The sequence below is a fragment of the Balearica regulorum genome, chromosome 5 (genome assembly GCF_011004875.1).
Source record: "Balearica regulorum gibbericeps isolate bBalReg1 chromosome 5, bBalReg1.pri, whole genome shotgun sequence".
Classification (NCBI taxonomy): domain Eukaryota; kingdom Metazoa; phylum Chordata; class Aves; order Gruiformes; family Gruidae; genus Balearica; species Balearica regulorum.
Window position 1 is genome coordinate 69,340,690 of NC_046188.1, and position 27,271 is coordinate 69,367,960.

General features: G+C 67.0%; 3 protein-coding genes and 3 non-coding genes across 10 annotated transcripts; 3 read left to right on the forward strand and 3 right to left on the reverse strand.

The window, feature by feature from the left end:
• Positions 1-256: 256 nt before the first annotated feature.
• TRNAV-UAC (transfer RNA valine (anticodon UAC)) lies at positions 257-329 on the reverse strand. Its single transcript has one exon. It is a non-coding gene; the product is annotated as a tRNA-Val (tRNA).
• Positions 330-539: 210 nt separating this feature from the next.
• On the forward strand, positions 540-624 carry TRNAR-UCU (transfer RNA arginine (anticodon UCU)). Its single transcript is given in 2 exon segments — positions 540-576; positions 589-624. It is a non-coding gene; the product is annotated as a tRNA-Arg (tRNA).
• A 497-nt stretch (positions 625-1,121) lies between these two features.
• Positions 1,122-1,194, forward strand: TRNAK-UUU (transfer RNA lysine (anticodon UUU)). Its single transcript has one exon. It is a non-coding gene; the product is annotated as a tRNA-Lys (tRNA).
• Positions 1,195-1,349: 155 nt separating this feature from the next.
• On the reverse strand, positions 1,350-7,920 carry OSBP (oxysterol binding protein). The gene is made up of 14 exons (XM_075755472.1): positions 7,588-7,920; positions 6,276-6,484; positions 5,434-5,681; positions 5,133-5,331; positions 4,609-4,711; positions 4,460-4,514; positions 4,217-4,348; positions 3,891-4,136; positions 3,689-3,809; positions 3,443-3,546; positions 3,196-3,291; positions 2,918-3,099; positions 2,600-2,820; positions 1,350-2,517 (listed from the first exon to the last, which is right to left on the reverse strand). The coding sequence occupies exons 1-14, from the start codon at positions 7,908-7,910 to the stop codon at positions 2,375-2,377; spliced, it is 2,382 nt and encodes a 793-aa protein (XP_075611587.1). The 5' UTR covers positions 7,911-7,920; the 3' UTR covers positions 1,350-2,374.
• Positions 7,921-8,752: 832 nt separating this feature from the next.
• On the reverse strand, positions 8,753-17,757 carry PATL1 (PAT1 homolog 1, processing body mRNA decay factor). Of its 2 annotated transcripts, none has more exons than XM_075755475.1 (19): positions 17,630-17,757; positions 17,219-17,330; positions 16,897-17,108; positions 16,738-16,812; positions 15,833-16,027; positions 15,624-15,725; positions 15,237-15,326; positions 14,839-15,050; positions 14,677-14,766; positions 14,324-14,507; positions 13,357-13,480; positions 13,156-13,253; positions 13,006-13,065; positions 12,432-12,580; positions 11,802-11,961; positions 11,189-11,344; positions 10,408-10,499; positions 9,599-9,748; positions 8,753-9,482 (listed from the first exon to the last, which is right to left on the reverse strand). In XM_075755475.1, the coding sequence occupies exons 1-19, from the start codon at positions 17,642-17,644 to the stop codon at positions 9,461-9,463; spliced, it is 2,298 nt and encodes a 765-aa protein (XP_075611590.1). In that variant the 5' UTR covers positions 17,645-17,757; the 3' UTR covers positions 8,753-9,460. The 2 variants fall into 2 exon arrangements, with proteins under 2 accessions (XP_075611590.1, XP_075611589.1); XM_075755474.1 differs by having other exon boundaries at positions 16,738-16,815.
• Positions 17,758-18,706: 949 nt separating this feature from the next.
• On the forward strand, positions 18,707-27,247 carry STX3 (syntaxin 3). Of its 4 annotated transcripts, none has more exons than XM_075755480.1 (11): positions 18,707-18,996; positions 20,540-20,620; positions 20,706-20,805; positions 20,907-20,981; positions 21,131-21,198; positions 21,913-22,021; positions 22,443-22,516; positions 22,619-22,753; positions 23,644-23,754; positions 26,305-26,413; positions 26,661-27,247. In XM_075755480.1, exons 1-10 carry the CDS (start codon positions 18,967-18,969, stop codon positions 26,380-26,382), a joined length of 861 nt encoding a protein of 286 aa, XP_075611595.1. In that variant the 5' UTR covers positions 18,707-18,966; the 3' UTR covers positions 26,383-26,413; positions 26,661-27,247. The 4 variants fall into 4 exon arrangements, with proteins under 4 accessions (XP_075611595.1, XP_075611596.1, XP_075611594.1 ...); XM_075755481.1 differs by having other exon boundaries at positions 26,305-26,405; XM_075755479.1 differs by lacking the exons at positions 26,305-26,413; positions 26,661-27,247 and adding exons at positions 24,443-24,556; positions 25,047-25,172.
• Positions 27,248-27,271: the final 24 nt, after the last annotated feature.

A 27,271-nucleotide genomic window follows, 5' to 3' on the forward strand; every position in this document is an offset into this window, starting at 1 on the left:
GGGGGGGGGGCCCACGTGCCGTGGGGACAGGCAGGGCTGGGGCCCACGGAGGTGGGGGGGGACACGGACACGGCCGTGCCCTGCTCCCCCCAACCCGTGTCACCGTGTCACCCCCTCGGGACCCCCCCACCCGTGGATGTGCCCCCCTCGGGGGGGGGGGGTCCCCACCCGCGACTGGGTGACCCGCGTGGGTACACCCCCTGGTACAAAAAGGTGGGGGGGGGTGTCCCCAAAAAGCCACGTCAGGGCGTTGGGGTGGCTCCACTGGGGCTCGAACCCAGGACCTTCTGCGTGTAAAGCAGACGTGATCACCCCTACACCATGGAGCCGGCCGGGGGGAGCCCCCAGCCCCCCCAAATCCAGCAGGGGGGACCCCGGGGGGGGGGGGGGGGCACACAGGGGGACACCCCCACACCCCTCCCCTCTGGTCCCCACCACGCTCAGCCCAGGGCTGAGCCCAGCCTGGGGCCGGGTCCCGGGACCACCGGGGGGTGCCCGTGTCCGTGGGGTGCCCCTGTCCGTGGGGGGGGGCCGGGGGTGGCTCTGTGGCGCAAGGGAGAGCGCGTTGGACTTCTAACGGGGGCGGCAATTCAAAGGTTGTGGGTTCGAGTCCCACCAGAGTCGCTGCTTTTGCTGGGGGACACACACACACACACGGGGACCCCCAGGACAAACCCCCGTGGGCCAGCACGGGTGGGGGGGGTGTGTGTGAGATAAGTCCCAAGGGGTGCAGGGTCAGCCCCAAAAGTTATGGGGTCACCTCTTGTAGTTAAACCTCCGTGGACAAGTGTCCCCGTGGGTTTGACCCCACTTCTGGCCACCCGTGGGTCCCTTTTCTCGCAGGGGGTGTGTGTGGGTGTGTGTGAAGTGCCCGAGGGGCATTTGGGGGGGGCAGCACGGGAGGTGTTGGGGGGACACAGAGCCTCCCAGAGCAGGACCCAGGGGTTGGGGACAAGGAGCCGTGTCCCCCAGTGTGAGGGGTGGGCCAAGGTGGCACCTGGAACAGGGGGTGGGGGCCACGGTAACCCCACAGTGCTGGCACATCCAGGAGGAGGAGGAGGAGGAGGAGGAGGAAGGCTGGGGAGCGTGTGCCCCCCCCGGCATCCCCCCCCCCAGGAGCTGCCCGGGTAGCTCAGTCGGCAGAGCATCAGACTTTTAATCTGAGGGTCCAGGGTTCAAGTCCCTGCTCGGGCGGTGCCACCCCCCTTTTTGGGGTGCAGGACGCCTGCAGGGATGGGGTGAGCACTCAGCTCCCCCCAAAAGGGTCCCAGGGAGCAGAGGGTCCCCCCAGGATCAGACACACCACCCTCCGCCACTCCCACCCCCCCCAAAAGCAGGCACAAACAGGCTGGGGCATTCACAGATTTTAATTTAGTTGTTTTCCTGGAAGAAAAAAAAAAAAAAAAAAAAGAAAAAAAAGGCATCATACACCCCCACTTTTCAGGTTTTGGAGTGCAGAGACCCCCACAGCCTCCCCCCACAGCACAGCTCCCGGCCCCTGTAGTGTTTGGGGATGCAGGGGGGAGACCCACCCCTCCCCCCAAAACCCAGGACCTCCCCCCCCTTGTCCTAAACCTACGGGGAAGGCACCTCGAGGGGGAACCCCGTGGCCGGGGGACACCCCAGGGGGGGCCGGGGGACACCCGGGGGGTGCTGAGCGCCCACTCCTCTGGGGCACTGCAGAGCCGGGGGCAGGAGGAGAATGGAACCCCAGTCTCTACATATATATAATATACACCTATAGAACAGGCTGCAGGGCAGAGCCTGCCCCCCCCCACCCCGCACCCCAATTCCCGGGGGGCAAAGGGGAAATGAAAATGGGGAGAAGGAAAGGTGGGGGGGGGGGGGGAAGAGACCAAGGCCAGCCTCGGGCTCGCCCCGCTGTGCCCACCGCCCGGGGCAGAGCTGGCCCCTGCCCTCCCCGGGGGGCCACACTGAGTGCCCACCCACCCACCCCGGGGGGGCCCCCCTGTACCCCCATCCCCGGGGGGGGCTGCCCAGAGCACTGTCTCTCCTGCAGCAGGGAGGGGGCTGTGGCCGTGATAACGTGTGGGATAATGGGGGGACCCCGAGCGGGCCCGGGGTGGGGGGGGGCCGTGCTGGCTCCCACTCCCCCCCGCCCCCCCGGCATCAAGGTCAGCGCCGATCGGCTAAGGCAACCCCGGCAGGCGAGCGCGGCCGGCGCTCGCGGCAACGCGTAGGGACAGACGGGGGGGCGGTTAAGACAGACGGACAGACAAGACGGGGCTGCGGCAAGCGCCGAACGGTGCCGACTCGGTGTAGTGGTTCTCCTGGCGAGCCGGCTGGCCTTCATTCACACGCGCGTGTGTGTGTGTGTGCGCGCGCGTCCCCCTCGCCGCTCCTCCCCACCGGCTCAGAAAATGTCCGGGCACAAGGTCCAGTCCTGCTTCTCTTTGCTCTCCCAGTAACCACCCTTGTAGACGTGTGCCAGCTCCTGGGTGACGGGGTCTTTCTTGCGCTCGAACCAAAGCGGCTTGTACGGGTCGCAGGGGGTACCTGGGGGGGCGCAGGGAGAGGGGGGTGAGGGCCGCAGGGCCAGGGAGGGAGCGGGGCGGTGGCCGTCGGGCCGCTTCCTTACCGTCCTCGGTGGCCTTTGCAGCTTCGGCCTCGCGTCTCTTGCGGGAGATGCGTTGTTTTTCCTCCAGCCGCTGCTTCTCGGCGTTGGCTTCGTCCCAGCGGCCGTTTTCCATCAGGCGTTGGTCGGGGCGCTGGCGGCTGTCCGTGGGTGCCGTGCCGCTCTCCGGCGCGTTGAGCGTCAACGCCAGCTCCGAAAAGTAGTACATGTTCTCCGCGTACTTCCTAGGCCGGGGGGAAAGGGACGGACACTCAGCCCCTCCACCGGTGGGATTCACACCTTCCCCCTCGGATTTTGGGACACCTCGTGTCCCCTACTCACGGGAGCGGGTTCCTCTTCCACAGCAGCACCCGGCTCTCCTCGGCCTCGTGGGCTCTCTGCCGCCCCTCCGCTCCGTTATCCCCGGCGCCCAGCGTCACCTTGTAGCAGTCCATCTTCTCATCCCAGGTACCCAGCAGGACAAAATGCACCTTTCCCGTGGGGTCTGTCACCTCCCCGGTGACCTGCCGGGACAGGGGACAGCCTGAATCAGGACACCCGGGAGCCAGGGGCACCCCAGTGAACCGCACGCCGCCCTCCCAGCCTCCCCGCGCCCCTACCTTCCTCGCCACGTCCCGCGAGAAGTAGCTGTAAGGAACGAACTTGAGGTTGCACTTATCGCCCGTCTTGTGATTAACGATCTCGATTTCACCCGACTGCGGAGGGAAGGAGGAAACGGTCAGATCCGGCCCACGGCCCTTTCCGCAGCGGCAGGGGAAACTGAGGCACGGCGGGGGTTCCACGCCTCTGTACAGGACCGGCACAAACGGTTCCCGGTGAGTCCCCGTCACCGGGGTTTCATCCCACCTGATCTATCCAGAGTTTGCCCACGATGATGTTGTGCACGGTGGTGGTGACTTTTTTCCACGTGTAATGGTTGCCGGAAGAGTGGAAGACGCAGTGGATGGTACCTGAGGGGGGAAGGCGTGCTGGGAACAATCCCCCGGCCTACCTGGCCCACGGAAACTCCGGTGATCCCAAACCTGCCCCGTTCCCACGCGCAGCGCAGATATCCTCCCTCCCGCCCTCCACGCCTGGCACTGCGGAGCTCACCCAGAGGCATGATGGAGAGATATTTGCCCCGAAACTTGCTGGTGATTTTAATTTCCTGGCGAAGCGTCCAACCGTGCTTGGAATCGGCGTGGTGGGCAGCGGCCGGCGGGTGGTGGCTCACCTGGCCGGGAGAGGGGACAAGTCAGCGCCGGCCGCCTCCCCGAGCGGGTCGGTGGGCCTGGAGGAGCAGGATCGGCGATACCTGCTCGCAGAGGGAGCGGTAACCGTTCTCCTCCAGGCGATCCAGCTCAAAAGTTTCCCCCAGGAGGGGGTTGAAGGGCTTGCTGGTGCGGAAGACGGTGGTGGAGTAGGACGAGACGGTGAAGGCGGCCACGTAACACAACTGCTCCAGCGAACTCTCGCATTTGGCCGCCCGGTCGAGCAGGTCGTGGTACTCCAGGTCCTCCGTCAGGCGCTGCAGCATGGACAGGGGTTCGTTGAAGTTCACCTGTAGGGGAGAGAGAGGTAAGAAGGGGGGGGGGGGGCACCACCCGGGGCGCCCACCCGCCAGGCTGCATCCCCGCTCACCGGCATGGGGATCTTGGACAACTCCTTCCCGATGCAGTTCTTCATGATGCTCCAGAGGTTGAGGCTGTAGTTGGGTTTGTAGGGGATGTGGGTTCTCTTCTCCTTCTTGGTGTCTTCTACCTGGTGCTTGTACTGGGGGGTGAGATAAGGGGGGCTGTGACCCTCCTCCACGGGAACCGGGGCACCCCGCCAGCCCTGTCCCTCCACGGCGCACGCCGCCGGCAGAAAACCCTCCCGTCGTACCTGCTCATCCAGGCTGATGTCGCTGCTGGTGCCGCTGATGTTGCTGCCGGTGCGTCTGGTGGGGGGGGGGGGGGGGGGAAGGAGAGGGGACAGTCAGTCCTGAGTGGGGCGTGGGGTGGGAGGGGGCAGCCCCACGCCCCAACACTCACTTGTGGCCCATGTTCTCTGGCATGGCGATGATCTCCGGGGCGTCAAAGAACTCGTTGTCATCATCCTCATCGCTCAGGTCTCCTTTCGCAGGGCAGCACGGATCTGGGGGTGGGGGGGGGAAACACGGGGCAGCTGAGGCAGTGAGTTCAAGATTTATCCCAATTTCCCCCAGTGGGACACCGGAGGGTCCCCCCATCGCCCCAAGCCAGGCGAGGAGCCACACACCACCCCTGCTGCGCCGAGGGGGGCCAGAACAAAGCTCAGGAGGAGCCGGGGGGGGGTAGAGCAAGGATGCGCAGGAGAGACTGGACAGAGCGATCGCTGGGGTCAGCGACGTGAAGGAAGCTGAGCCCGCCTCAGGGAAGGGGCTGGAAGCAGCCGGGGGTTACCCCGGGCATGGCGCTGTCAGCTTCCCCTATCCCTGTCCCGCGCCATCGGCTCGGTCTCGCGCCGCTGCCGCTCGCTTTCACCCACAACCGGCCCCCAACACGTGGCGCAGGGGCTCCCAGCCGCCCAGCGGTACCTTTGGCGGAGCCGCCGGTGCCGGACGTGCCAGCGGGCAGGACGGTGGCGCCACGGAAGGCCCTTTCCAGGTGGTTGTGCTGCTTGGCCAGCTGCTCCAACGTCTCCTCCAGCCGGATACGCTGGTCCCGTTCGTGCTGCAGCGATTTCTGCCATTTCTTGCTGTGGGTCTGGGCCAGCATCAGAAAATCCCGGCAGGCCTGCGGGGAAACGGTGCCCCGTTAGCGCACGGTCTGCGTGAGGGGGTCACAGCCCGCCCCCCCGCGGGACCCCCCTGCCCTGCCCTGCCCCACGGGACTCACGTTGATCATGGCGTTGGAGGTGATGCGGAAGAGGGTGGCTCGCTCGTTCACCTGCTTGATTTTCTCGGTGCTCTCGGCCGGCAGCCGGAGGGTCTCCAGCTCGCTGAGGGAACGTTGCAGGGCCGTGCCGTGCTTGGCGATGAGGTCGTTGCAGGTGCTCAGATCCTCCACCTTGCTGGACAGGGTGCGCAGCGTGCTCTGCAGCTCCGTCTTGTCCGTCTGCGACACCGACTCGTCGCCAGAGTCATCTGCCAGCGGGAAGGGAAACTTAGCGTGGCCCCGCGAAGCTGCTGGGACAGGCACAGCAGGAGGGCCCCCCAAATCCCTGAGGGCTGGGAGCCACGCACGGGGTGCTCCTGGCCACCGCTACAGCATCCTGAACAGCGATACCACGGCCACAGAGCGCGGCAGGGAGCGGCAGCTCGGAGCAGATGGCCGATCTCCTGGCACACGAGCGGTCACGCTAGTGAGAAAGCGTGTGCCAAGGCTCCTGGTGGCTCCTCAAGCCGAAGCCGGGCGGCAAGGAAGCCGGCTCCGCGCTGGCACGGCCGCAGCAGGCACCTGGCATCCAAACCCCGCTCGGGGAGCAGCTGCCAGCACCCCGGGCCACGTGCCGCACCGCTGTCCCTGCACAGCACCCCAACCGGGCAGGGGAGAGGGACGGGGAAAGGCAGGTTGCGTTTGACGACGAGCAAAGGGGCCTTGGGAACGGGAGGGAACGTGGGGGCAAAACAGCCCCTGGGCCCACAGAGCGGGACCCACACAGGCGTAAGCAGGGGGCTGGGGGGACACACACCGGCTCACACGGTGGCCGCGATGGCACCCCGGCGCGAGGGTCCTACCTGATTCCTCCAGCATCTTCACGGCTTTGGCCTTGGCCAGCTCCAGCGCGGTGACCCAGCGCTGCCGCTCCACCTCCGAGCTGGCCTTCAGGTGGTAGGTCTGGGCTCCGCCGTTGGAGATGATGAAGTTACAGGAATCCTCCACGGTGATGTTGGCCGTAGCCAGGTTGATGGTGCCGCGGCAGGTGTGACGCATCTCCGCCTTGGATCTGCGCCACAGGGAGGTGGGAGAGGACTGCGGTCAGGGGGCTGGAGGTGCCCCATAGTCCCGAGGGGAGCCGAGACCTCGGGGAGGCGGGGGGGGGGGGGGGGGGGGGGGGAACTGTGGAGGGGGCCTGGCATTCCCCCCCCCCACCGCAGGCAGGGCTATTAATAGGGCACCGGCTCCAGCCCCCAGCGGTTTTGCCAAGCAGCCGGCGTGGGGTTTCACCGCCGTTGCCAGAATGGGACGGAGACTGGCAGCACCGCTTTGGGGGAAGAACGTGGGGAGGGGGCCGTGGTCCCCACCCCGGGTCCAGACAGGGCTCAGCAGCGGCCTCGGGGTCCACCGTGCTCCCCTCGGTGCCTCCGGCCCGGGAGGAGGGTGAAGTCTCCGGCGCGGTTCGAGGCCGTGCCAGCCTGGCACACCCCTTCCACGTCACCGGGCCCGGGCTTGCCGGGTGAGGGAGCTGCCTGGGACACCCCCAGCCCGGCCCCGGGGCCTCCCCCCCGCCCGCGAGGCTGTAACTGGAGCTGGCAGCTGCCTGCGGGCTCCGGTTCCCCCAGGAATAACGGAGGGCCGGGGAGGGCCAGGGCCCCCACAGCCCGGCTCAGGTGTCCCCTCGGGGACCAGGCGGTAGCACAGTGCGGAGGGGGCTGGTAACGCCGCTGCCCCCCGCCCCTACCGAGCCGCCAGCCCGGTTCCCCCCGCCTGGGATCAGGGTCACGGCGCGGGGGGGGCGGGCAGCCCTCGGTGCCCCCCCGGGAGGGGCCGCTCGGTGAGACACCGAGACCCGGCCGGGGGGAGGGGGGGGGGGGGGGGAGCGGGCAGGGAAACCCCCCTCCCGCAAACAGCCCCGGTGCCAGGGCGGTGCCAGCCCTTCCCCTCCCCAGCCGGTACCGGCGGCGACACCGAGGCCTCCCCGGTTTGGGGCTGGGGGAGGGGGGACACCACGCACACATCCCGCCCCCCCTCTCCGCGGCTTCGCGGTGGGGACAACGGGCCGGGCCCAAGGTCACGGCGGAGCCCCCCCCCCCCGCGGCGCAGGGAGGGGGCGAGGGGCAGCGGGGCCCGCCGGGGGCGGCGGAACCGGGGCGGGTCCCCGGTACGTACCGGTAGTAGCTGAGGAGACCGTTGCTGAGCACGAACCAGCGGCGCTGGTAGCCCTTGATGTAGTTGGTCCATTTGAAGAGCCAGCCCTCACGCGCCGAACCGGACCCGGCACCGCCCGTTCCGGAACCGCCGCCACCCCCCGCCGCCGCCGCCGCCGTTGCCGCCGTTGCCGCGCCCGCCCCCGGGCCCGTCCCACCACCCGCTGCCGGTGAAGGTAGGGCGGGGGCAGCACCGGACGCCGCGGGCAGGGCCATAGGACCGGGCAGCGCTGCTGCCGCCACCGCCGGGCCGGGGCCCGCGGCCACCGAGCGCAGCTCCGCCATCGCCGCCGCCACCGCCCCCCCCGTCTCCCCGCCCCGCTGGCGTCACCCGCCCCGCCCCCCCGACCGCGTCCCATTGGCGGCGGCGATCTCCGTGCTCACCGCCCCGACGAGCGGATTGGTGCCGATGCCAGCGCTGGGCGGTACCTGCGGGCCCATTGGCTGCTAGCGCGCTTGCGCCGAAGGCCGTGAGGCTGCGCGCCCCCCCCCCTCCGCGCCTTCTCACCGGTCCTTTGGTCCGTCCGTCCCCGCGGCGCGCCAATGAGCGGAGGAGACGTCAGGGCACGCGCGGCGGAGCGGTGACTCATCCCACGACGGGCAGCGGGGGCGGGTCCTCCCACTGCTCGAGCCGCCATTGGCCGAGACATTACTCTGCCATGGGGGGGGGAGGGGGGCGGTGACCTCTGACCTTTGACCGGTGGAGCGGCCGCCGCTCCAGCGCCTCAAGGCCTCGGGCTGGGCCCGGGCCCCGGCGGGGCACCCATGGGTGCTCCCTGTGCCCCGTCCCCCTCAGAGAAGGAGAGGCCACACTCCCGGCAGTATACAATTCATCTTTATTTACAATACCCTATAAAAATGTAAATTTAGAAACTTTATTTTCATTAACCAGAAATCAAAAAAAAAAAAAAAAACCAACAAAAAAAAAAACCACCTGGGGGGGAGGGAAGCACAAAGAAAAAAAAAAATAATAATAAATGAACTTTCCACTTGATCAGGCGGAGGGAAGTGGGGGGGCTGGGGAGCGGAGCCGGTTAATGCCAGGGAGGAGTTACTGGTTGTAAAATACCTACATGTGCAAATCTCTGGGGGGTTGGGTTTTGTTTTTTTAAAAAGCCAAAAAAAAAAAAAAAAAAAAAAAAAGAAAAGGTAAAATTCCAACCCCACCGCATTCCCGAGGAGCGGGATAGCAGAATCCCCCTGGATTATTGGGAGGGCAGAGCACGGAGCTGCTGGGGAGCAGAAGGTGGGGGCGCAGGCGAGGAAAGGAGCCGACTGGCGGGAAGACAAGGCGAGTGTGCAAAAAAAAATTCAAAAAAAACCCCCAAAAACTGTGTGCACGTGCGCTCACGCTCGTGTGTACGGCCGGGGAAGGGTAGGGACCGGACCTCAGTGCTTGATGGGGGCTGGGGAAGGACCCGGGGGGGGAGGAAGGGGCACCCTGCCACCCCATAAATGAAGCAGGGGGGTTTCTCCCAGCCCTGCAGCCCCCCCTTTCCGGGGCCGGTGGGGCGCTCGCCTTCCTCAGTAGTGTGTGCGTGTGTGGGTGTGGGGGGGGAGAAGCAGCAGCCGTTGTGGGGGGAGCAGAGGGGGCTGGGGGGGGGTTCAGGCGCAGGAGGCAGATGCAGCATTTTGTGGGGGAGGGCGGGGAGCAGCCAAAAGAGCCCCCCCCCCCCCCCCCCCAGCCAGGATCACGGGTGGGAGTCGTGCTTCCTGCCAGGCTGGGTGTCGGGGCGGGGGGGTGTGCAGGGGGGAAGGAACCGCCTGCCCTCCATCCATCCATCCATCCATCCTTCTTTCCTCTGGGAACACTCCGGTGCCAGCGAGGAGCCCTCCTACCGGATCCCGTGCACTAAGCTGGTACCGGGGAACAACGGCGGAGGGGTCAGAGGACTCCCCTCCGGTTTCCCCCTTTCCCGGTCCCTTCGTAGGACACGGCCAGGCCGAGGTGGGAGAAAAGGGTTGGCGCTTACTGCAATTTCGTCTCCAGCAGGTTCAGCTTCTGCTGGTCGACGTAGCGAGAGAAGAGGGAGATCAGGTTCGAGGGGGTGGACACCGGTTTGGCCAAAGCCGCCTGAGGGATCCGCAGGAGCTCCCGGGTTGCCACGAGCATCAGCTCCGTCCTGCCGGAGAGGAGCACGGGAGAAAGGAAAGGTGAGAGCTGTCACGTGCTCGGGGAGCCAGGGACTCTCCAACTCCCCTCCGGGGAACCCCGGGCTACGGTGCCACGTCCCTGCAGGGTCCTGCCTGCGCTCGACAGCCTCGCCGTGCCCCCTGCGCCGAGACGCCCTGGCTGCTCTGCGGGGCCCACCGAGGACCGGCCTTCTCTCCCCCCCTCCGGCGCTCGTAACGCGGCGATGTGCCGTGGGCGCAGGAGCTCGCGGGGACGATTCGAGCCCCCGGGGCGGGGGACAGCGGTTAACGCCGTATCACGCACCTCGTGCCACGGGCTAAGCGAGACTCGGCAATCTCGTATCTGCTCGGGCTAAAAGCGCTACGGCTGCTCGGCTGAGGCGTGACGGCTTCCCTGCACCTCTGAGGGACCTCGGCACGTCCCAAGCCATATCTACCGCCTTCTCCCTCTGCCTCGGGCCTGCCTTTCTCTCTTTCCTTCAGCACCGTGGCTGTTTCCGGTGCTGCTGCTGAGAGACCGTAATTAAGCCTCTTTCTTCATCGATTCTGCCTCCCGAGTTCCTTCAGACCCTGCACGGCGCAGCGTCCGACCCCCCTGAACGGGCATTGCCGCCTCTCCCCCGAGCCACGGCCGAGGACGGGCGCTCACCACTGGTTGTCCTGCATTAGCTCCGTGTTGGCGTCCGAGCTCTGCAATTCCTCCCCGCGGCTCAAGATCAAGTACAGCAGGGACAGGCCGAACTGCGGAGAGAGACAGAGGAAGGGTGTCGGGGAGGAGATGTCCTGTCGGTGTCGTCACAAGCCACCGCTGGCTTCCCGGGGGCTGCCGTGCCTGGCGAGGAAATCCCTGCAGCGGGGCACAGCGAGTTTTCCTCCCACCGCTCTTCCCCTCCGAGAATCACCTCTGCCTCCCAATCCTCCCACGGACCGGGAAGATTCCCGGCTGCTCTTGCAGCCCCCTGAGGAAGAGGAGGCGGCGGCTGTTTATGGGCCCGGGTCACGGCAGGCGTTGTGGATGGCTGCGCGAGCGACACAAAACTCCCTGCCCAGCTCAGAGGGACGTTTTCACGAACCCACCGCAGAGAAGCGGCCCTCCCGCGGGGATCTGCGGCCCAGCGGGACAGACGAGGGAGCAGGCTGTCAGACTGCAGCGGAGTCCCAGCCCAGCCGGCTAATTAATCTGTCAAACCCCCTCGTTAATCAGCAAGGGAAGGGGAGAACACCACAGGAGCTGGCAGCCTGCGATTCCCGTGTCGTTCCTGCACCACGACCGCATCCAGCTTTGCCACCCAGCGCCGGCAGGCTGCCGGAGAACTCCTCGCTTTCCCAATTTACACCGAGACATCAGGAATTGCCGGGGCGGGAGGGATGAGATGGTCCCACCCGTGCCGGGGGGCAGCAGAGCGAAGGAGAGGGGAGCAGGGGAGCACCTTGTTTTGGAGCACAGCAGCGAGGTGCAGGTTGGTGGGCGCCGACGCGGTCGCGCTCTGAGGTAGGTTCGTTAGCTGCTGCACAAGGCTGGTGACCGTCCCCAAGGGAAGGTGGTAGAGAACGTGCGAGAAGGGCCTCAACAGGCAGGGCAGCACCTGCGGAGAGAGGAGTTATTTTGCGGATGCTTCTATTTGTGTGGCCTATCTAAAAAACACGATCGCAGAGGACAGCTGAGAGCGCGTCCCTCAGGAGGCGCTGGCCTCCGCTCTCCGTCTCTGGAAGACGGAGTCTCCCCGTTGTCGCCCGATGAGTCAGAGACGCAGCCCTTCAGACAAGCGCTCGGCCAAGTGCCCGGCTCGTTAAACAAAGGCACCGTTTATCAAAACCCCTCCCCGCTTCCTTCCCGGCGAAGCTGGGCTGCACCGTGCCAGGAGCTCACGGCTCCTGCAGCCTCCCCAGACCTCCGGCAGCCTCTCCGGGGAGGCAGAAACGACCGTCATTAAGACCCACGATGTCATTTGCCGTCTTCCCCGCACAGGAGAGGAGATCCGGCTCCGGTTCCCTGCCTCACAGCGAGTGAGGAGAACCCCCCCGGGGTCCCTGGAACCTCACCTCGTCCTGAGCATCCTTCTTGATGAGGAAGGGCAGGTTTCTGGCCGTCGCCATGAGTACGTCGGCCGCTTGCTCGGGTGACAAGAAGGGGAGGATCCGGGCAACGAGACGTTTCCCTTTCCGGATGCACATGATCTGCATGAAGTGGTCATCGCTCGGCCTGTCGAGGAGGAGAAAAAGGTGCTGAACCTCGGCTGGGAGCGCCCCGGGACACGCGGAGTCACTGAAATCGTGACCTTTCCTTGCCCAGCTGCGCAGCGGAGGTTACAGGTCAGGCAAGAGGTGACAGACTGAAAAAACAGGCACCCAGGGATGTGCCAGGGTACGGAGCTCCGGGCGGACACACGCTATTCGCAACACCCGACCGAGCTGCTGGGATGGAAGTTGTTATAGGATCATAACCACAGCGAGCGATCACACGGGGAGGGGAAAATGGCAAAAAAAAAACCCAAAAAACAAGGAAAAGGAAAAAAATAAAGGGTATTTCAGCCCCCAGTTCCCAACACACCCCTGGAAGAGTTAATTTAACCCTTCTCTGGGTCCCTGGAAACCAGCGTCAGCAGCTGCAAGCGCCCACGGACTGTTTGAGCTCCTGAGAGCGACCGAGTCGCAGACACCACCCCTGCTCACCTCTCCTGCCCGGGCGCCTTCCCCCTCAGATTGTCATACATATCACAGATCTTCTGCTTCCTCTCGCCCATCAGGGCCGGCCGCTCGCCTTCCAGGCTCAGGAGGTAGCGTCTCTCGTAGTCCTCCACGTCCAGGAGGAGGCTGTACGTCTGCGGGAGAGACGGCGATCACAGCAGGGCGCAGGGATCTGCTACGGGATCCGCAGAGATCCAGGACCCTCCCGTCTCCTTTGGTGCTACAGGAACCGCGTCTCCTGGCCCGGATCCTTCGGAGCCAGCGCGAGAGCGGACGGAGCGCCGAGGTGTTACTGCCTTACGGCTACGGGTCCGTGACAGACCCTGCAAAGCCCGTCCGGGCTGGTTTGGGGCAGGGTGAAGGTACGGCCGGTTCCTGGCCCCAGCCTTTCTGCTCCAGGGCCACCCCCTCTCCCACAGGCAGGACCTCGGCTACCACAGAGCGCTGGTTTGTCCCCGGTCGGATGTCCGGAGGAATTCATCGGTACTGTGTCGCGGTCTCCCTGGCCCTTCCCTCGCCCCAGACCTCCGAGGGCCGCGGTGGTCCCCCTAAAACTCACCTTCTCGATCGTGACAAGGGTCTGGCGCCTCTTGTCTCGAACCTGCTTCTCCTTCGTCTCCTGCCGGGGAGGGATGAGGAGTCAGGGCTGCGGGCAGCCCGCGTGCCAGCCGCAGGGCCGCGTCGGAAGGGAGGCAGGGTCGGAACTCACGTCATCCTCGCCGCGGGAGGTCACCACCGCGTCGATCATCTTCCGGGGATTGTTCACGCTGGAGACCGTGAGTTTCCCCAGCGAACCCTCGAACTGCACTGCAGGAAGGAGGGAGAAGGGAAGCAAAGGGAGTCAGTCCGGGCCCGACCCCACCTCACACCCCCGCCCCCCCCCAGGCTGCGTGGGGAAAGGAACGCTTACCTGGCTTGTAGGCATGCTCCAGCTTCGCCACCTGAGGCGTGATGAGTTTAGTGCGTTCCTTCTTGGGACCGTCACCGTGGACTTCCTCTGCTGCTGACAACTTTTCCAGCTTCTGGAAGTAATTCTGAAGGAGGGAGAGGAGAGGTTGAGACCCCGGAAAAAAACAGTTCTTCCCCCAGTGCACGAGGGAACAATCGCATCCTCCTCTTTATCATCCCTCGAGATTACAGAGGTCGAGGTTCCTCCTCAACCCTCTCTTTCTCAATCCAAACAATGACGAATCCACTCTCCCTGTGAGGTCCCCGGCTCCCAATCCTTCCCTCCAGTTACCACCATGCCCAAGCTGGGCAGCACGACGGACGGGACCTCCCACACCGGTGTTCACGCGCTCTTCCCATCCACCCCGGCCAACGTTCGCCTCTTTCGCAACGCCAGAGCTTTGTTGACTCATGTTCCCAGCTGCGGCCGCAACCAGTTCCTCTCCTCTACTGGGGACCAGCTCACCCACAGCTCTCGGAAAACCTCTGTCAACCCCGGAGCAGACGGATCCGCCGTCCGCACCTCTCCTTGCCAGCTCCCACCGGAGCCCAGACAACCGGCACCGAGTGGACCGGACCCGTTTCACCTCCCGTACGGCTGACGACCGCCCCAGCCACACTCCCAGCCACCCCGCAAGCCCCGGTCCGTTTTCCAAGCCAGGCGTCCGTCCTACGCAGCCGCGCGCTCCAAATCCATGTCCCCCAACATCTCCTCACCCCTGGAGATCTCACCCAAAAAGGGGAAAGCGGTTCTCCCCTTCCCTCGCACCCCATCCCTCTCTGCCTTCCTCCTCCAGCGCGTTCCCTACGACTGGATCTAGGAACGCTTCCCCCCGTCGCATCGCTCCCAACACTGGAATCCCCTTCCCACCCAACGGGAAGACACCGGTCCCTCGGGGAGCGTTAAGCCGTTTCCCTCTCCCCGGTACCTGGTAGTAATAATCATCCAGGTAGGGATCAGTGCTCTGCAGCTGCATCATCTGGATCTTGGACACCCAGTCCTTTTCCCGCTGCAGCATGAGGTTGGCGTAGGGGTCTTTGCGCATCTGCTCCTGGTGGCTGCTCCGGTGGCCCCCTCGGTCCCCCACCGAGCCGTTGAGGCTCCGGTGCTGGCTGGCAGGAGGCAAGAAGGGCACCCGTGAGCAGACAGGAGCTACAGGAAGGGACAGAGAGCAGTGCACAGGCTAGCCCCGGCAGCACAACACCCACCCCGCAGCGGAGGGGCGATGCAACCCGCCCCAGGCAGCCCCTCTCCCGGCTCCGGCGCAGGGTCGGCACTCACTTTCGGTTCTGCTGTTGCCGTTGGTGAAGGAGCCGGCGGTGCTGGGGGTGCAGGTGGGTTGTGTCCGGCCGAAACATCTGGGGCTGGGGCCTGGGGAGAGGGGGAAGACTCAGAAGCGGCCACAGAGAGCGGGTAGGCGGCTGGGAAAGGGACGGCACCTACCGCAGGCTCTGCAGGTGGGATCCGGGGCCCGGCGGGTGCTGCGGCTGCGAGGGAGGTGGAGCGGGGGGAGCCCCAAAGAAGGCACGAAACCCGCTGGCCGGAGACATCATCTGCCCGACTCTGCCCTGGAGCAGCTTGGGATTGACGGAGGGGAGGGGGCTCCCAACCAGGCCCGAGACCCGGGCAAACTGGCTGGGGGACATTCGGCCCGCCTGGAAGGGCAGAGGAGGCGCCCGGAGTCAGCGGGGGCGGGGGGAGATTTGGGGGTAAAAGGGGGGCGGCTGCGTCTGGGACGGCCAGAAAGAGCCGGCTCCCGCGGTCACCTGGAGAGAAAGGCAGGACCCTGCCCGCAGTGGGGGCCAGGAAAGCGCAGGGGGGGGGAGCGAAGGAGGTTTTACCTGGGCTCCTCCGAGCAGCTGCGCTCTCTGCAGGTGGGTGAGGACGGGAGAGACGCTGTGAGGAAACGGGTGGCCCAGGAGGGAGGAATTCTGGGGAAAGAGAAGGGAAGAGAGATCCCGGTCACAACCCCGGCACGGCTGACGGTGGGGAGATGTGACACCGTAAGATGAAGCCCCCGAGGTGCCCCAGGCAGGCTGGGATCTAGAGACAAGCCGCTGCCCGGTTGTGCGTGACAGTGACACGTCCAGCGCCATCGAGGCCCAGAGTTGCAGGTGGGAGGAAAGAAACGGGGCGTGGGGGGGGATTCTGGGGAGGCTGGGAGACCTCCCAGCGACGGAGCTTTGGAGTCAGCACCCGCAAGGAAGGGGGCAGAGGGGGCCGGGTACCGGGACGTTGCAGAGCTGGTTCGGGGACATCCTCTCGCCGTAGGGAGCCGGGTAGCGCTGCTGCATGGTAGCTCGGATGTGGACAGGCTTCGGACAGAGGATCTAGGAAGAAGGAAGCAGCACGGTCACCCCGGCAGCTCCCCGGGGACCAGCCTGCGCCCTCCGAGCAGCGAGAGGGGCCCTGGGTGGGGGGGGGGGCGGACACGTACCTGCTGGTTGAAGTTGGGCACGGCAGCCTGCTTGGGAGGGGTGCCGATGGGGACAGCCCGCACGGGGGGGCTCCCGATGACAGGGGATGACGAACGCCGGGGCAGCGCCCGCTCAGAGGGGTCTCGCTCTTCCTCTCGAGCCTGAGGGGGTCTCTGAGGCAAAGCGTAGTCCAGCACGGACACCGACGGCATCTCCTGCGAGAGGAAGGGGAGAGAAAGCTCCCCCCAGGATAACAATCACTGACTGGGACGGGGAGGACCGGTAACGTGTGTCCCAGGGACGTTCCCAGGATGCGACAGCCACATCCTTCCTCCACGGCGCTTCCCCAGGAGCCTCACGCGACGGCGGGGATTCCTGGGGACCCCCAGGCCCGCCCTGCGGAGCCCACGTCACTGCCGAGGCACCCGTTTGCGGTGACGGCGCTGCCCGAGCGCAGCGTGGGAACGCTCGGTGTCACCGCCGCACAGGGTTCCCAGCCCTCCTTAGCCCTGCGGAGCCGGGAGAGGGCTGGCCGCGCGGCACGCTCCGCTCGCACTTAAAAGCCTGAGTCTTAATTAAACCGCAACAACAAAAAAAAACCCTCTGCCTTGAGGCACTGACATTCCCAAACCCTGATGGGAGCCTCGATGTCTCCCAGACATCACCGGGATCAGCGATAACCCCCCGCCCCGGCTCTCCAGCCTGTGCGGTGGGACAAGCAGCGATATCTAAGAGGGTCGAGGAACGAGGCAAATGGCAGCCACCCGGACCCAGCCGGAGGCGAGCGGAACGCCCCGCTGTCCCAGGCTGATCCGGAGATGCTCCCCAGCACCGACGAGCCTCCAGCGGTACGGCACAACTCGCTCCCGGCCGCGGGGGCGTTCGGGAAACCACAACGGCCGCTGCTCGCGTGCCGGCACCGTACCTGAGTGAGAAGCGGCCCCCGGATGCGCCGCAGGACGGCCGTGCTGTCCCAGATACTGGAGTTCAACCCTCCAGGCTGCTGGAAAACAAACGGGCGAGTCAACACGGCGCTGCCGGGCTTGCGTCCACCCCGATTCCCCTCCCTCGTCCCGCTCCCGACCTGCGCGGGGGCCCGGGTCTGTACGGCCTGCATGATGGCGGGGTCCTCCAGCTCGCTGTCGATGACCAGCCTGGTCAGCCGCTCCGCCAGCGTGTCCTCGGGCTCACCCAGCAGATCTGCTTCCTCGCCGCCGGGTCCATCTTGCTCCCTGCTCGTCACCGGTTTATCCTCCAGCTCCGCCAGCCGTTCGTGCGCTTCCTGCCAGTCGTCGTCTGCGGGGGATACGCGGTGAGGGGGGGACACGCACGGTACCGGGGGACGGAGGGGTTTGGCGGGGGGTGTGTGTGTGTGTGTGTGTGTGTGTGTTTTCACGAGCGCTCACCGACAGCCCCGGCTCCAAACGTGTCATCGTTGAACTGATCGATATCTTCATCTTCCTCCCCCAGGGCCTGGAAAGCATCTTCATCCTCATCCAAGGGGCAGTCCTCCAGGGACTGGGAAAAGCGAGAACGGAAATCAGCACCGCTTTCCCACCCTCAACCCGTTATATACCTTCCCGGTACACGTTTCTCTCCACTTTTAGCCACACCGATCTCCAACACCGACCCGCTTTTTTCCCCGTTCTCGTCGCGGCGGAGGGGGGGGGGGGGGGGAGGGAGGTGGGGGGGGGGGGGGGGGGGGGTGCGCCGGGCCGGTACCGGCCCGGCGCACCCCCCCCCCCCCCACCTCCCTCCCCGCCCCGCCCCTCGTATACCCCAGCCCCTTCGTTCCTCCGGGTCCCCTCCCCGCTCACCTGATACCGGAACATGGCGGCGGCGGCGGCGCCCACCGCCCGCAGGCTCCGTACGGCCCGCTCAGGCCCCGGGCCCCGCCGCGCATGCGCCGCCGCGGGCGCACGCGCATGACGTCACCCACGCGCTTTTCCTCCTCCTCCCTCCCCCCCCCCACCCCGCTTCCCACCTCGCCGCGGGAAAGGCGGAGGGGTAAAGCGCATGCGCATAGGTAGGGAAGAGATTGGGGGCGTGGATAGAGTTAGGCCACGCCTACTCGTGGTACGTCAAGGCTTCGCTCCGCCCCCCCTTCGGGCTGTTCTTAAAGGGGCAGCGTCCCCTTTTCACCCCGCCGGTTCTATCATTCACGGACGCGTGTGGGGCTTTACACGCGCGCTGTTGCACACACCCAACGGTCGTATCTACCTGGCCCTTGCCTGCAGCTGTGTCCCCAGTTCTGTCCCCCCAGCCGTGTGTCCCACCTGTCCCCCCATCCATCCCCGTGCCCCCCCCCACCCGTGTCCCCTGTCCCCAGTTGTGCCCCCTCACCCACGTCCCCTGTCCATAGCCATGTCCCCCAGCTGTGACCCATGGCCATGTCCCCCCACCCGTGTCCCCCACCCCTAGCCGTGTCCCCCACCTGTCCCCCCATCCATCCCCATGTCCCCCCACCCGTGTCCCCCCCACCTGTGTCCCCTGTCCATATCCATGTCCCCCCCACCCGTGTCCCCCTAGCTGTGACCCCTACCCATCACCATGTCTCCCAGCCATGTCCCCTGTCCCCAGCCACATCCCTTAAGCCCAGCGTGCCCCCCAGCTGTGCCCCCCAGCTGTGCCCCCCAGCTGTGTCCCCATCCCCAGCCGTGTCCCCATCCCCAGCTGTGCCCCCCCCAGCCATATCCATGCCCCCCAGCCCTGTCCCCTCTCCCCAGCCGTTCCCCCGCTGCAGCCACCCATGGCAGGGTAGGACACGTTGTCCACGCGTGACCCCCGTTGGGGACCAGCTTCCTCCTCGCCTTGGCCACCCCACATCCGTCCTCGCCACAGCCTCCCCGGGGTGGCCGGGGGCACCCACAGTCGTCGCCTTTAACGGAGCCGGTGTCCCCGGGTGTCCCAGGTGAAGGGTGGCTCCACCTCGTCCCTCCCCTCGGCGCCTTCCTGCCTTCCTTGTGCCTGTCACTGGGGATTAACGCAGGGACAACCCCGGGCTTGGGGACAGGGACAGGGACAGGGCCACCAGCCACCTCCTCTGGATGTAGGAGGCCTCGGCCGGCCGGGGAGGACCGAGGGCGGCATCCCCCATCGCTGCGGTGGGTGAGGACGGGGACCCCCCTGCGCCCCGCCAGCCCTTGGGGGCACCATGAAGGACCGGCTGGAGCAGCTCAAGGCGGTGAGAGACCCCCCACGGGGTGCAGAGGGGATGGGGGGGGACATCTCGTGGGGTGGGGGGATCCCCAGGGTGTCACGGGGATGGGGGGGGTTCCCTGAGACCCCCACCCCATGGTGCATGGGGACAGCACGGGGGGGACCCGAGACCCAGGTCCGTGGTGGATGGGGACATCATGGGGATGGATGTCACCAAGAGCCCACCCCACGGCGGATGGGGGTGTCATGGGGATGGGGTCCTGAGCCCCCACCCTACGATATATGGGGGTGTCATGGGGATGGGGTCCTGAGCCCCCACCCTACGATATATGGGGGTGTCATGGGGATGGGGGCCCTCAGCCCCCACCCTACGATATATGGGGGTGTCATGGGGATGGGGGCCCTCAGCCCCACGGCAATGGGGGTGTCAGGTGGAAGGGACCAGCCGGGGGGATCAGCCCTGTGAGTCGTTTGGGGGCGGGGAGGGTATTTTGGGGGGAGATCAACCCCCTGGACGAGGGCTGTCCCCCCCCATGCTGTGGGGTGCAATGGGGAGACACCAGCCCCCACCCAGGCAGCGTGGGGCAGGGACATCTGTCCCTTGGGGGGCCGGAAGCAGATGTGGGGTGCCCGCGGGGGCCAGCACCCCATCCCGTGCCCCAAGCCTCGCCACGCTCCCCGCCGCAATCGCCGCTTCCTCCTCCCTTTGCCCGCCCTGCCATGGGGCCCCGCTGCTCCCCGCTCCCCGGGGACCTCCCTGCCCCGATGTCGTGCGTGTCCCCCCCGCCCAATGCCTCCCCGGGCAGTGGGGGGTCCCAGCAGCCCCCCAACTTGCACCCGGGCCCCAGCATGGAGCGGGCAGCCGTGGCGGGGAGGCTTGGCAGGGATTTAGCGGGGATTACGGAGCCATCAGATAAAACCCTTGGGAGGGAGAGAAGGGATTAAATTTATTTTTACTCCGGCAAGAGCAGGCGGGGGGGGGGTGGGGGTCCCCGGCCGGAGCCTGTCCCCCTCTCTGGGGACACCGCAGCCGGGCACCGGGTACCCCCCGGGGTGCCAGCGTGGGGCGAGGGGAGACGGAGGGGCCGGGCCGGGCACCCCGGGAAGGGCCTGAGCCAGGAGCCTGTGGGTGGGGGGCCGGGCACGATGCCGCGGTGATGGGCGACAGCCGCCTTTGGGCCCCCGCCGAGCCCCGGCGCTGCTCAGACCTGCCGCGGGACGAAGGTCGGGGCCATAAAACCCTATCCCGTCCCCGTCCCCATCCCCGTCCCCTCCCTGCGGCCAAGCCCAGCAATCCCTTAATTCCCCGGCCGTGCGTGGCCAGATGTGAGACGAACTCGTGTGTGTGTGTGTCCCCCCACTGCAGATGTCCCCCCCGTGCCACCACGTCCCCGAGGCTGCTCCCGCCTCATCCCCCCCCCCTCCCCGACCCCGCAGAGCTGGGCTGGTTGGCGGCCGCCCTGGCCCCACGGGGTGATGGTCACCCGGGGTGGGGGGGTGTCACCGGGGTCCTCGGGTGCAAGCAAGGTGGGTGCCACCCCTGAGCGCTGCCCGCCGTACCCCCGCAGAAGCAGGACGCGGACGATGACACCGAGGAGCTGGAGATCGCCGTCGACAACACGGCGTTCATGGACGAGTTCTTCTCGGAGGTGAGGGGGGGTCGGGTGCGGGGCCGGGGGGGCGCGGGGCTGCCTCCTAACCGCCCCCCCCCCCCATCCTCCCCGGCTCGTCTAGATCGAGGAGACCCGGCAAAACATCGACAAGATCTCGGAGAACGTGGAGGAGGCCAAGAAGCTCTACAGCATCATCCTCTCGGCCCCCATCCCTGAGCAGAGTGAGCGCGGCGGCCGCGTCCCCCCCCATCCAGGTCACGGGTCCCCTTCCCGGGGACGTTCCCGCGGTGGCTTTCCTGTCTCACGTGCCGTGATCCCGCAGAGACCAAAGATGATCTGGAGCAGCTGACGGCGGAGATCAAGAAAATGGCCAACAGCGTTCGCAACAAGCTGAAGAGTGAGTGGCCGCGTCCCCATCACTGTGTCACCCGGCCCCGTGGGTCCCCCTGTCCCCGTGGGAAGGGCAGGGTGTGCTGGGGACACTGGGACCGTGGGGTCTGGCGGGTGGGGAAGGTCCCTGATGGGCTGGGGTCCGGCTCTCGCCAGGCATGGAGAGGAACATCGAGCAGGATGAGGCACGGTCCTCTGCCGACCTGCGGATACGCAAGTCCCAGGTGAGCTCCGGTCCCCGGGACCCGGTGCCAGGGCTGTCCCCACCCAGCACCCCCAGGTCCTGAGCACCCCATCCCGCCGTCCCCCACAGGCTGGAGATGCGGCATGTCCCTGGTGTCCCCAGGTCTCCCACCTCTGTCCCCCATCCCCAGCGGCACCCCGTCCCAGACACACCATGTCTGGGTGCTCCCACGCTTCATGTCCCTCCACCCCGTCCCCAGCGCTCCGTCCTGTCCCCCATGGGCTGGGACGTGCCATATTTCGGGTACCCTGGGTCCATCCCCAGCCCCAGCACCTCATCTTGTCCCCTGGGCTGGGGCTGTGCCATGCCGGGGCTGTCCCCATTGTCACACCCCCGTCCTTGCCCCTGTCCCCCGGGGCTGGCAGGTGTGCTCCTGGGGCGTCCCTGTCCCCAGCACTGGATCCTGTCCCCTGGGGCTGGGATGCACCATGCTTGGGGTGTCCCCATTCCCACACCCATGTCCTTGGTCCTGTCCCCTGGGAAAACGACCCATGGGGACATGCCATGCCCGGGGTGTCCCGTGTCCCCATCCCTGTCCCCGTCCCTGGGTTCTGTCCCCCGGGGTTGGGACATTCCATGCCCGGGCTGTCCCGTGTCCCCATCCCTGTCCCCGTCCCTGGGTCCTGTCCCCCCGGGGTTGGGACATGCCATGCCCGGGCTGTCCCCAGCCCCGTGTCCTTGTCCCCATCCCCAGCACTCGGTCCTGTCCCGCAAGTTCGTTGATGTCATGACCAAGTACAACGAGGCGCAGGTCGACTTCCGGGAGCGCAGCAAGGGCCGGATCCAGCGCCAGCTCGAGATCAGTGCGTGCCCCCCCCGCCCCGCAGGCCCCGCCCACTTCACCCGAGGGGCGGGGCCTGTTCTCACAGACACACCCCTTTGGTAAAGTGGGTGGAGCCAGCCCCTACAGGCCCCGCCCCTTTAGTATAGTGGGTGGAGCCAGCCCCTACAGGCCCCGCCCCTTTAGTATAGTGGGTGGAGCCAGCCCCTGCAGGCCCCACCCCTTTAGTATAGTGGGTGGAGCCAGCCCCTACAGGCCCCGCCCCTTTAGTATAGTGGGTGGAGCCAGCCCCTACAGGCCCCGCCTCTTTAGCATAGTGGGCGGTGCCAGCCCCTAAAACCCCCGCCCCTCTGGCAAAGTGGGTGGAGCCAGGTCGTACAGGCCCCGCCCCTTTGGTGGAGTGGGCGGGGCCTGTTCCCACCACCCGCTCCCGGTGCCTGCAGCCGGCAAGAACACGACGGACGAGGAGCTGGAGGAGATGCTGGAGAGCGGGAACCCCTCCATCTTCACCTCGGGGGTGAGTGCCCACCACACCGGGGGGGGGGACGGGACAGCGGGGGCCGGGATCCCCCCCGCTGACGGTCTGTGTCCCACCCGCCGTCTTCCCGATCCGTTGCAGATCATGGACTCGCAGATCTCGAAGCAGGCGCTGAGCGAGATCGAGGGGCGGCACAAGGACATCGTGCGGCTGGAGAGCAGCATCAAGGAGCTCCACGACATGTTCGTGGACATCGCCATGCTGGTGGAAAACCAGGTACGGGCTGCACGGGGACCAGCAGGGAACTGTGCACGGGGACGAGCAGGGACCTGTGCACGGGGACCAGCAGGGACCTGTGCACGGGGATGAACAGGGACCTCTGCACGGGGACAAGCCGGGAACTGTGCACGGGGACGAGCAGGGAACTGTGCACGGGGACGAGCAGGGACCTGTGCACGGGGATGAACAGGGACCTGTGCACGGGGACGAGCCGGGAACTGTGCACAGGGACGAGCCAGGAACTGTGCACAGGGACGAGCAGGGACCTGTGCACGGGGATGAACAGGGACCTGTGCACGGGGACGAGCCGGGAACTGTGCACGGGGACGAGCAGGGAATTGTGCACAGGGACAAGCCAGGAACTGTGCACGGGGACCAGCAGGGACCTCTGCATGGGGATGAACAAGGACCTGTGCACGGGGACGAGCAGGGACCTGTGCACGGGGACGAGCAGGGACCCACACGTGAAGCCACGCAGGGAGCAGCACGCAGGGCTGCACAGGGCTCCATGGGGACACAGGGTGGCACGGAGCCACGTGGGCACCCGCGCGGGGCCACGCAGGGCAGCACCGGCACCCGTGCAGGGGAACCCAGGCACGGAGCCACGCGGGGCTGGGTGGTGACCGGTGCGCCGGTCCCCGTGGGGTCACCCAGCACCCGAGGGGACCTTGGAGGGAGGGAGGGAAGGGCGGGCAGGGGTGCGCCCCACGCCACGGTGGTCCCGGCCCCTCTCTCAGCCCCTCTCTGTCCCCCCCCCCATGCAATGCGAGGAGCCACTGTGTGCACCGGGGAAGGGTGAGTACCTGCGCCGCCGGGGCTGTGCCACGTGCCGTGGGGGCCGTGCCACAGGGTCCCTGCTGAGCGTGTCCCCTCTCCCGTCCCCACAGGGTGGGTTGCTGGATAACGTGGAGCAGTACGTGATGCACACGGCCGAGCACGTGGAGCAGGCGAACCAGCAGACCAAGAAGGCGCTCCAGTACCAGGGCCAGGCGCGCAAGGTGGGTGGGTGCCAGCACCCCTGGGTGCTCTCAGCGTGTGTGTCGTCCCCCCCGTCTCTCTCTCTCTCTCTGCCTCTCTCTGCCTGTGCCCTGCTGCCCCCGCGCCCCGTAGGGAGCCATGATCGACCGCATAGAGAACAACATGGACCAGTCCGTCGGCTTCGTGGAGCGAGCCGTGGCCGACACCAAAAAGGCCGTGAAGTACCAAAGTGAGGCCAGGAGGGTGAGACGGACCGACGGCTCCGGTGTCCCCCAGTGTCCCCTCCACAGCCCCCGGCATCCCAAAGGCACCCCCAGTGTCCCCCTCTGTCCCTCAGCGTGCCTTCACATCTCCCAGTGCCCCCAGTATCTCCCCGTATCCTCCAGTGGTCCCGCGAACCCCTCGTGTCCTCCAGCCACCCCCAGTGCTCCCCCAAATCACCCCAATAGCTCCCACTGGTCCCTGCTCCTCCCTTGTGACCTCCATGGGGTTGGCAGCTCTGTCCCTCTCTGTGTCCCCTCCCCAGCCCTGAGCCCCCTTCCCCATCAGGTGTGACGAGCTGGTGAGGGCTCAGCCCCTCCTACCCGCGTCTGCAGCACCTCTGACTTTTCTGGGCTCCTCTGCGCCCACCTCTGCTCTCTGTGTCTGTGTCCCCCCCACCTCGGGGCAGGCGTAACCGGCCCCCGTCTCCCCTTTCGCCCCCTCCAGAAGATGCTGATTTTGGCAGCGGTAGTGCTGCTCTTGCTGGGGATAGTTGCCCTCATCATCGGACTTTCCGTGGGGCTAAACAAGAAATAGGTCCCGAGGCAGGGGCTGTGGTCTGTAAGTGTTTGGGGGAGGGGGGGCAGGGGAACCCCACCACGGAGCCACAGGACCCCGGAGGGCTCAGGGACGGCGAGCAAGCAGGGCCGGGCTGGCCCCGCCATCGTACCCTGCCTGGGCTGGGGTCTGGCTCTCCGGTGCTTCGGTTTCTGCCTCTGCCTTTGGGGCTGGGGGTGCTGGGTGCTGGCTGGCGGCCTCGGGTCTGCGGTGCTCAGGGCTCCGTGGTGCTCAGGGGTCTGCGGTGCTCAGGGGTCTGCGGTGCTCAGGGCTCCGTGGTGCTCAGGGGTCTGCGGTGCTCAGGGCTCCGTGGTGCTCGGGGGTCTGTGGTGCTCAGGGCTCTGTGGTGCTCGGGGGTCTGCAGTGCTCGGGGGTCTGCAGTGCTCGGGGGTCTGGATTTCGGCTCCGTGCTTGGCTGTGCGTTCCCTGTGCCGTCCCCGCTGCAGCCCCTCGTCCCCTTCCCCGCTGACGTCTCCCCCTTTCCCTCCTCCAGACGCTTCCGACTGTCCCAGCGGCGACGTCTCCCATGGGACCCTCCTTGGCACCGCGACCCGGCCCCCCCTTCTCCCCGCTTCTCCCGGACCTGCCTCCCTCAGCCCCCACGTACTGGTTCCCCCCCTGGGCTCGGCACCGCTGCCTCTCCCTCCACCGAGGGACCCCCTTCGCCGGAGTGTTCTCCCCCGCCAGACCACCCCCTGCAGCCCCCGCTGTCCTGCCGGTCCCTGGGGGTCTGTCCCCCTTGTCCTTGTGTCCCCGACACAGGAAGGGGACAGGACTCAACTATTTATTTTCCCTTTGCTGATAAATCGACTTCTCCTGGTTCCCCATCTCTCGCCAGGGGCCGTGTCGGCACCGCGGGGGATGCGGCAGCCGGTGCCACGACCCCAGCGAGAGGAAACGAGGTGATTCGGTGGGGGGGGGGACGAGGGCTGGACCCTCACGGGCATCCCGGGAGGACGAGGGACGGGGACACGGTTAGGACAAGGGGTTTGGTGGCACCAGCAGCTGCTGGCAGGTCTGACCACGCTTTGCTGTCTACCGTGCCGCGGCAGACGGAGCCACCAGGGACCTTGTCCCCTCTCGGCCTTGATGTCCGCAGCTGGCGCGTCCCCCGACGCCGACCGCCCTGGCGCTGCGGGGAGCTGGGGCGGGAGGACGCGGCGGTTGCGGTTATTTAATTCCCGTTCCAATAAAGATCCCTGCTGATGCCCGCCCTGCGCCTCTCCTCTCCGCGTGCAACGCGATGCCGGGGCGCTGCAGGGACAAGCGGGGTGCTGGCACCCCCAGACACCCAAAGTTGGGGGGGCTGCTGCCCCCAGGCTGAGCACAGCTCCGGCTCAGCTTGCGGCGGCCGGGCTGGTGGCTTTGGCAGAGGACGCGGCGTCTGGGACCGACCCCGGGTTTTGGGTGCTGTAGCAAAGCAGCCCCTCAGGGTGGAGATGTGACAGGGGAGCGTGGGGCTAGGGACACCCCAAAACCCCACGGACTCTGCCAGGCTGGGTCAGACCCCCCCCCACCCCCCCGTGGTTTTGGGTAAGTCACAGCGATGGGGACACGTCCCCCCGGTGCTTGGCCACTGTCCGAGGGTGACACCGGCACGGCCACATCCTGGTGCTACGCACAACCAGCTCACACCTGCCCCGCTGCCCCCCAAGCCCCTCGGCCCCCTCCCCAGCCCCTGTCCCCCCGCCAGCCCCCGTCCCTGTCCCCTCTCCCCAGCCCCGTCTCACGTCCCCTCTCTCCCTGCGCAGAAGAAGATCATGATCATGATATGCTGCATCATCCTCGCCATCATCTTGGCTGCCAGCATTGGGAGCATCTTCGCCTGAGACCCCCACCCGCTGCCCTCCAGGTGACCGGGTGCATGGCGGGAGGGTGGCAGCGGGGGGTCCCCGGTACCCCCCCGCACCCGGGGAACCGGTTCGGGTCTCAGCGGGGTCGAGCCGGGTGGGATTCCCGGTGGGATTCCCTCCCCTTGGACTTGCCGGCGCATCCGTAAGGCGCCGGCACAGACCAGGCGGCCACGTCAGGGAGGGATGGGGACAGCCACGGCGGTGGGAGCCACATCCCCTTCCTCGGCGGCCCCTCATCTTCCTCCCCGTTGCAGGTGGCCTTTCCCCGCTCCCGCCCCGCCGCCCGGCTGATCCTGCCCGCGTCCACCTACGGCTCCAACCATCGGAGAGACCCCGACCGCCGGTCCCGGGACCCTCTTGCCAAGCCCTCGTCCCCGGAGCCTTGAGGACATCCCTCCGCCGCAGCCCGCGTGTCCCCGGAGGAGCGGAGACCACCTGCCCCGGCTCCCCCCTTCCCTCCCCACCGCCGGGCGAACGCCCCAAGGTCTCCCCTCGCTCCCCATCCTCAATTTGGCCGACGGTCGGCGGCCCCAGCGAAAAGCGGCTCCCTCCTCGGCGGCACGGAGCGGCCGGAGGAACCGCGTTCCTCCCCGGGGCAGCGTGCAGGCGACGTAGAGGGCTCTGCCTCGCTCGGGGCGGAAGGAGAAGCCTCTCCCCTTGCTCGGAGCTCATCTGCGACGACTTCTCTGTCTTCGCCGGCTCTTCGGATGTGCAGCTGCCCATGCCAGAGCCCTCCTCCTGAATAAAGAGATCACCCACGCTCTGCTCCGGGGTGCTGCGCCGGGGAACGGGAGGGGGGTGTCTCGGCGACGAGCCCTGACGCCGTCACCTCTGGGATGCTCCTGGCTCCGTGTTCGCGCCTCTA

Bases quoted from the DNA above. Each gene is read 5' to 3' on its own strand.
- OSBP (XM_075755472.1), bottom strand. From the start codon at position 7,910: ATGGCGGAGCTGCGCTCGGTGGCCGCGGGCCCCGGCCCGGCGGTGGCG. The intron at 4,349-4,459 runs GTACGACGGGAG...CTCACCCCCCAG, and splicing joins ACATCAGCCTGGATGAGCAG to TACAAGCACCAGGTAGAAGA. The intron at 3,810-3,890 runs GTATCGCCGATC...TCTCCCGGCCAG, and splicing joins ACCGCTCCCTCTGCGAGCAG to GTGAGCCACCACCCGCCGGC.
- PATL1 (XM_075755474.1), bottom strand. The intron at 13,254-13,356 runs GTAAGCGTTCCT...TCCTTCCTGCAG, and splicing joins GGAGCATGCCTACAAGCCAG to TGCAGTTCGAGGGTTCGCTG. The intron at 9,749-10,407 runs GTGAGCGCCCGT...CCTCTCCGGCAG, and splicing joins CTAATGCAGGACAACCAGTG to GACGGAGCTGATGCTCGTGG.
- STX3 (XM_075755478.1), top strand. From the start codon at position 18,967: ATGAAGGACCGGCTGGAGCAGCTCAAGGCG. The intron at 20,621-20,705 runs GTGAGGGGGGGT...CGGCTCGTCTAG, and splicing joins TGGACGAGTTCTTCTCGGAG to ATCGAGGAGACCCGGCAAAA. The intron at 20,982-21,130 runs GTGAGTGGCCGC...GGCTCTCGCCAG, and splicing joins CGTTCGCAACAAGCTGAAGA to GCATGGAGAGGAACATCGAG.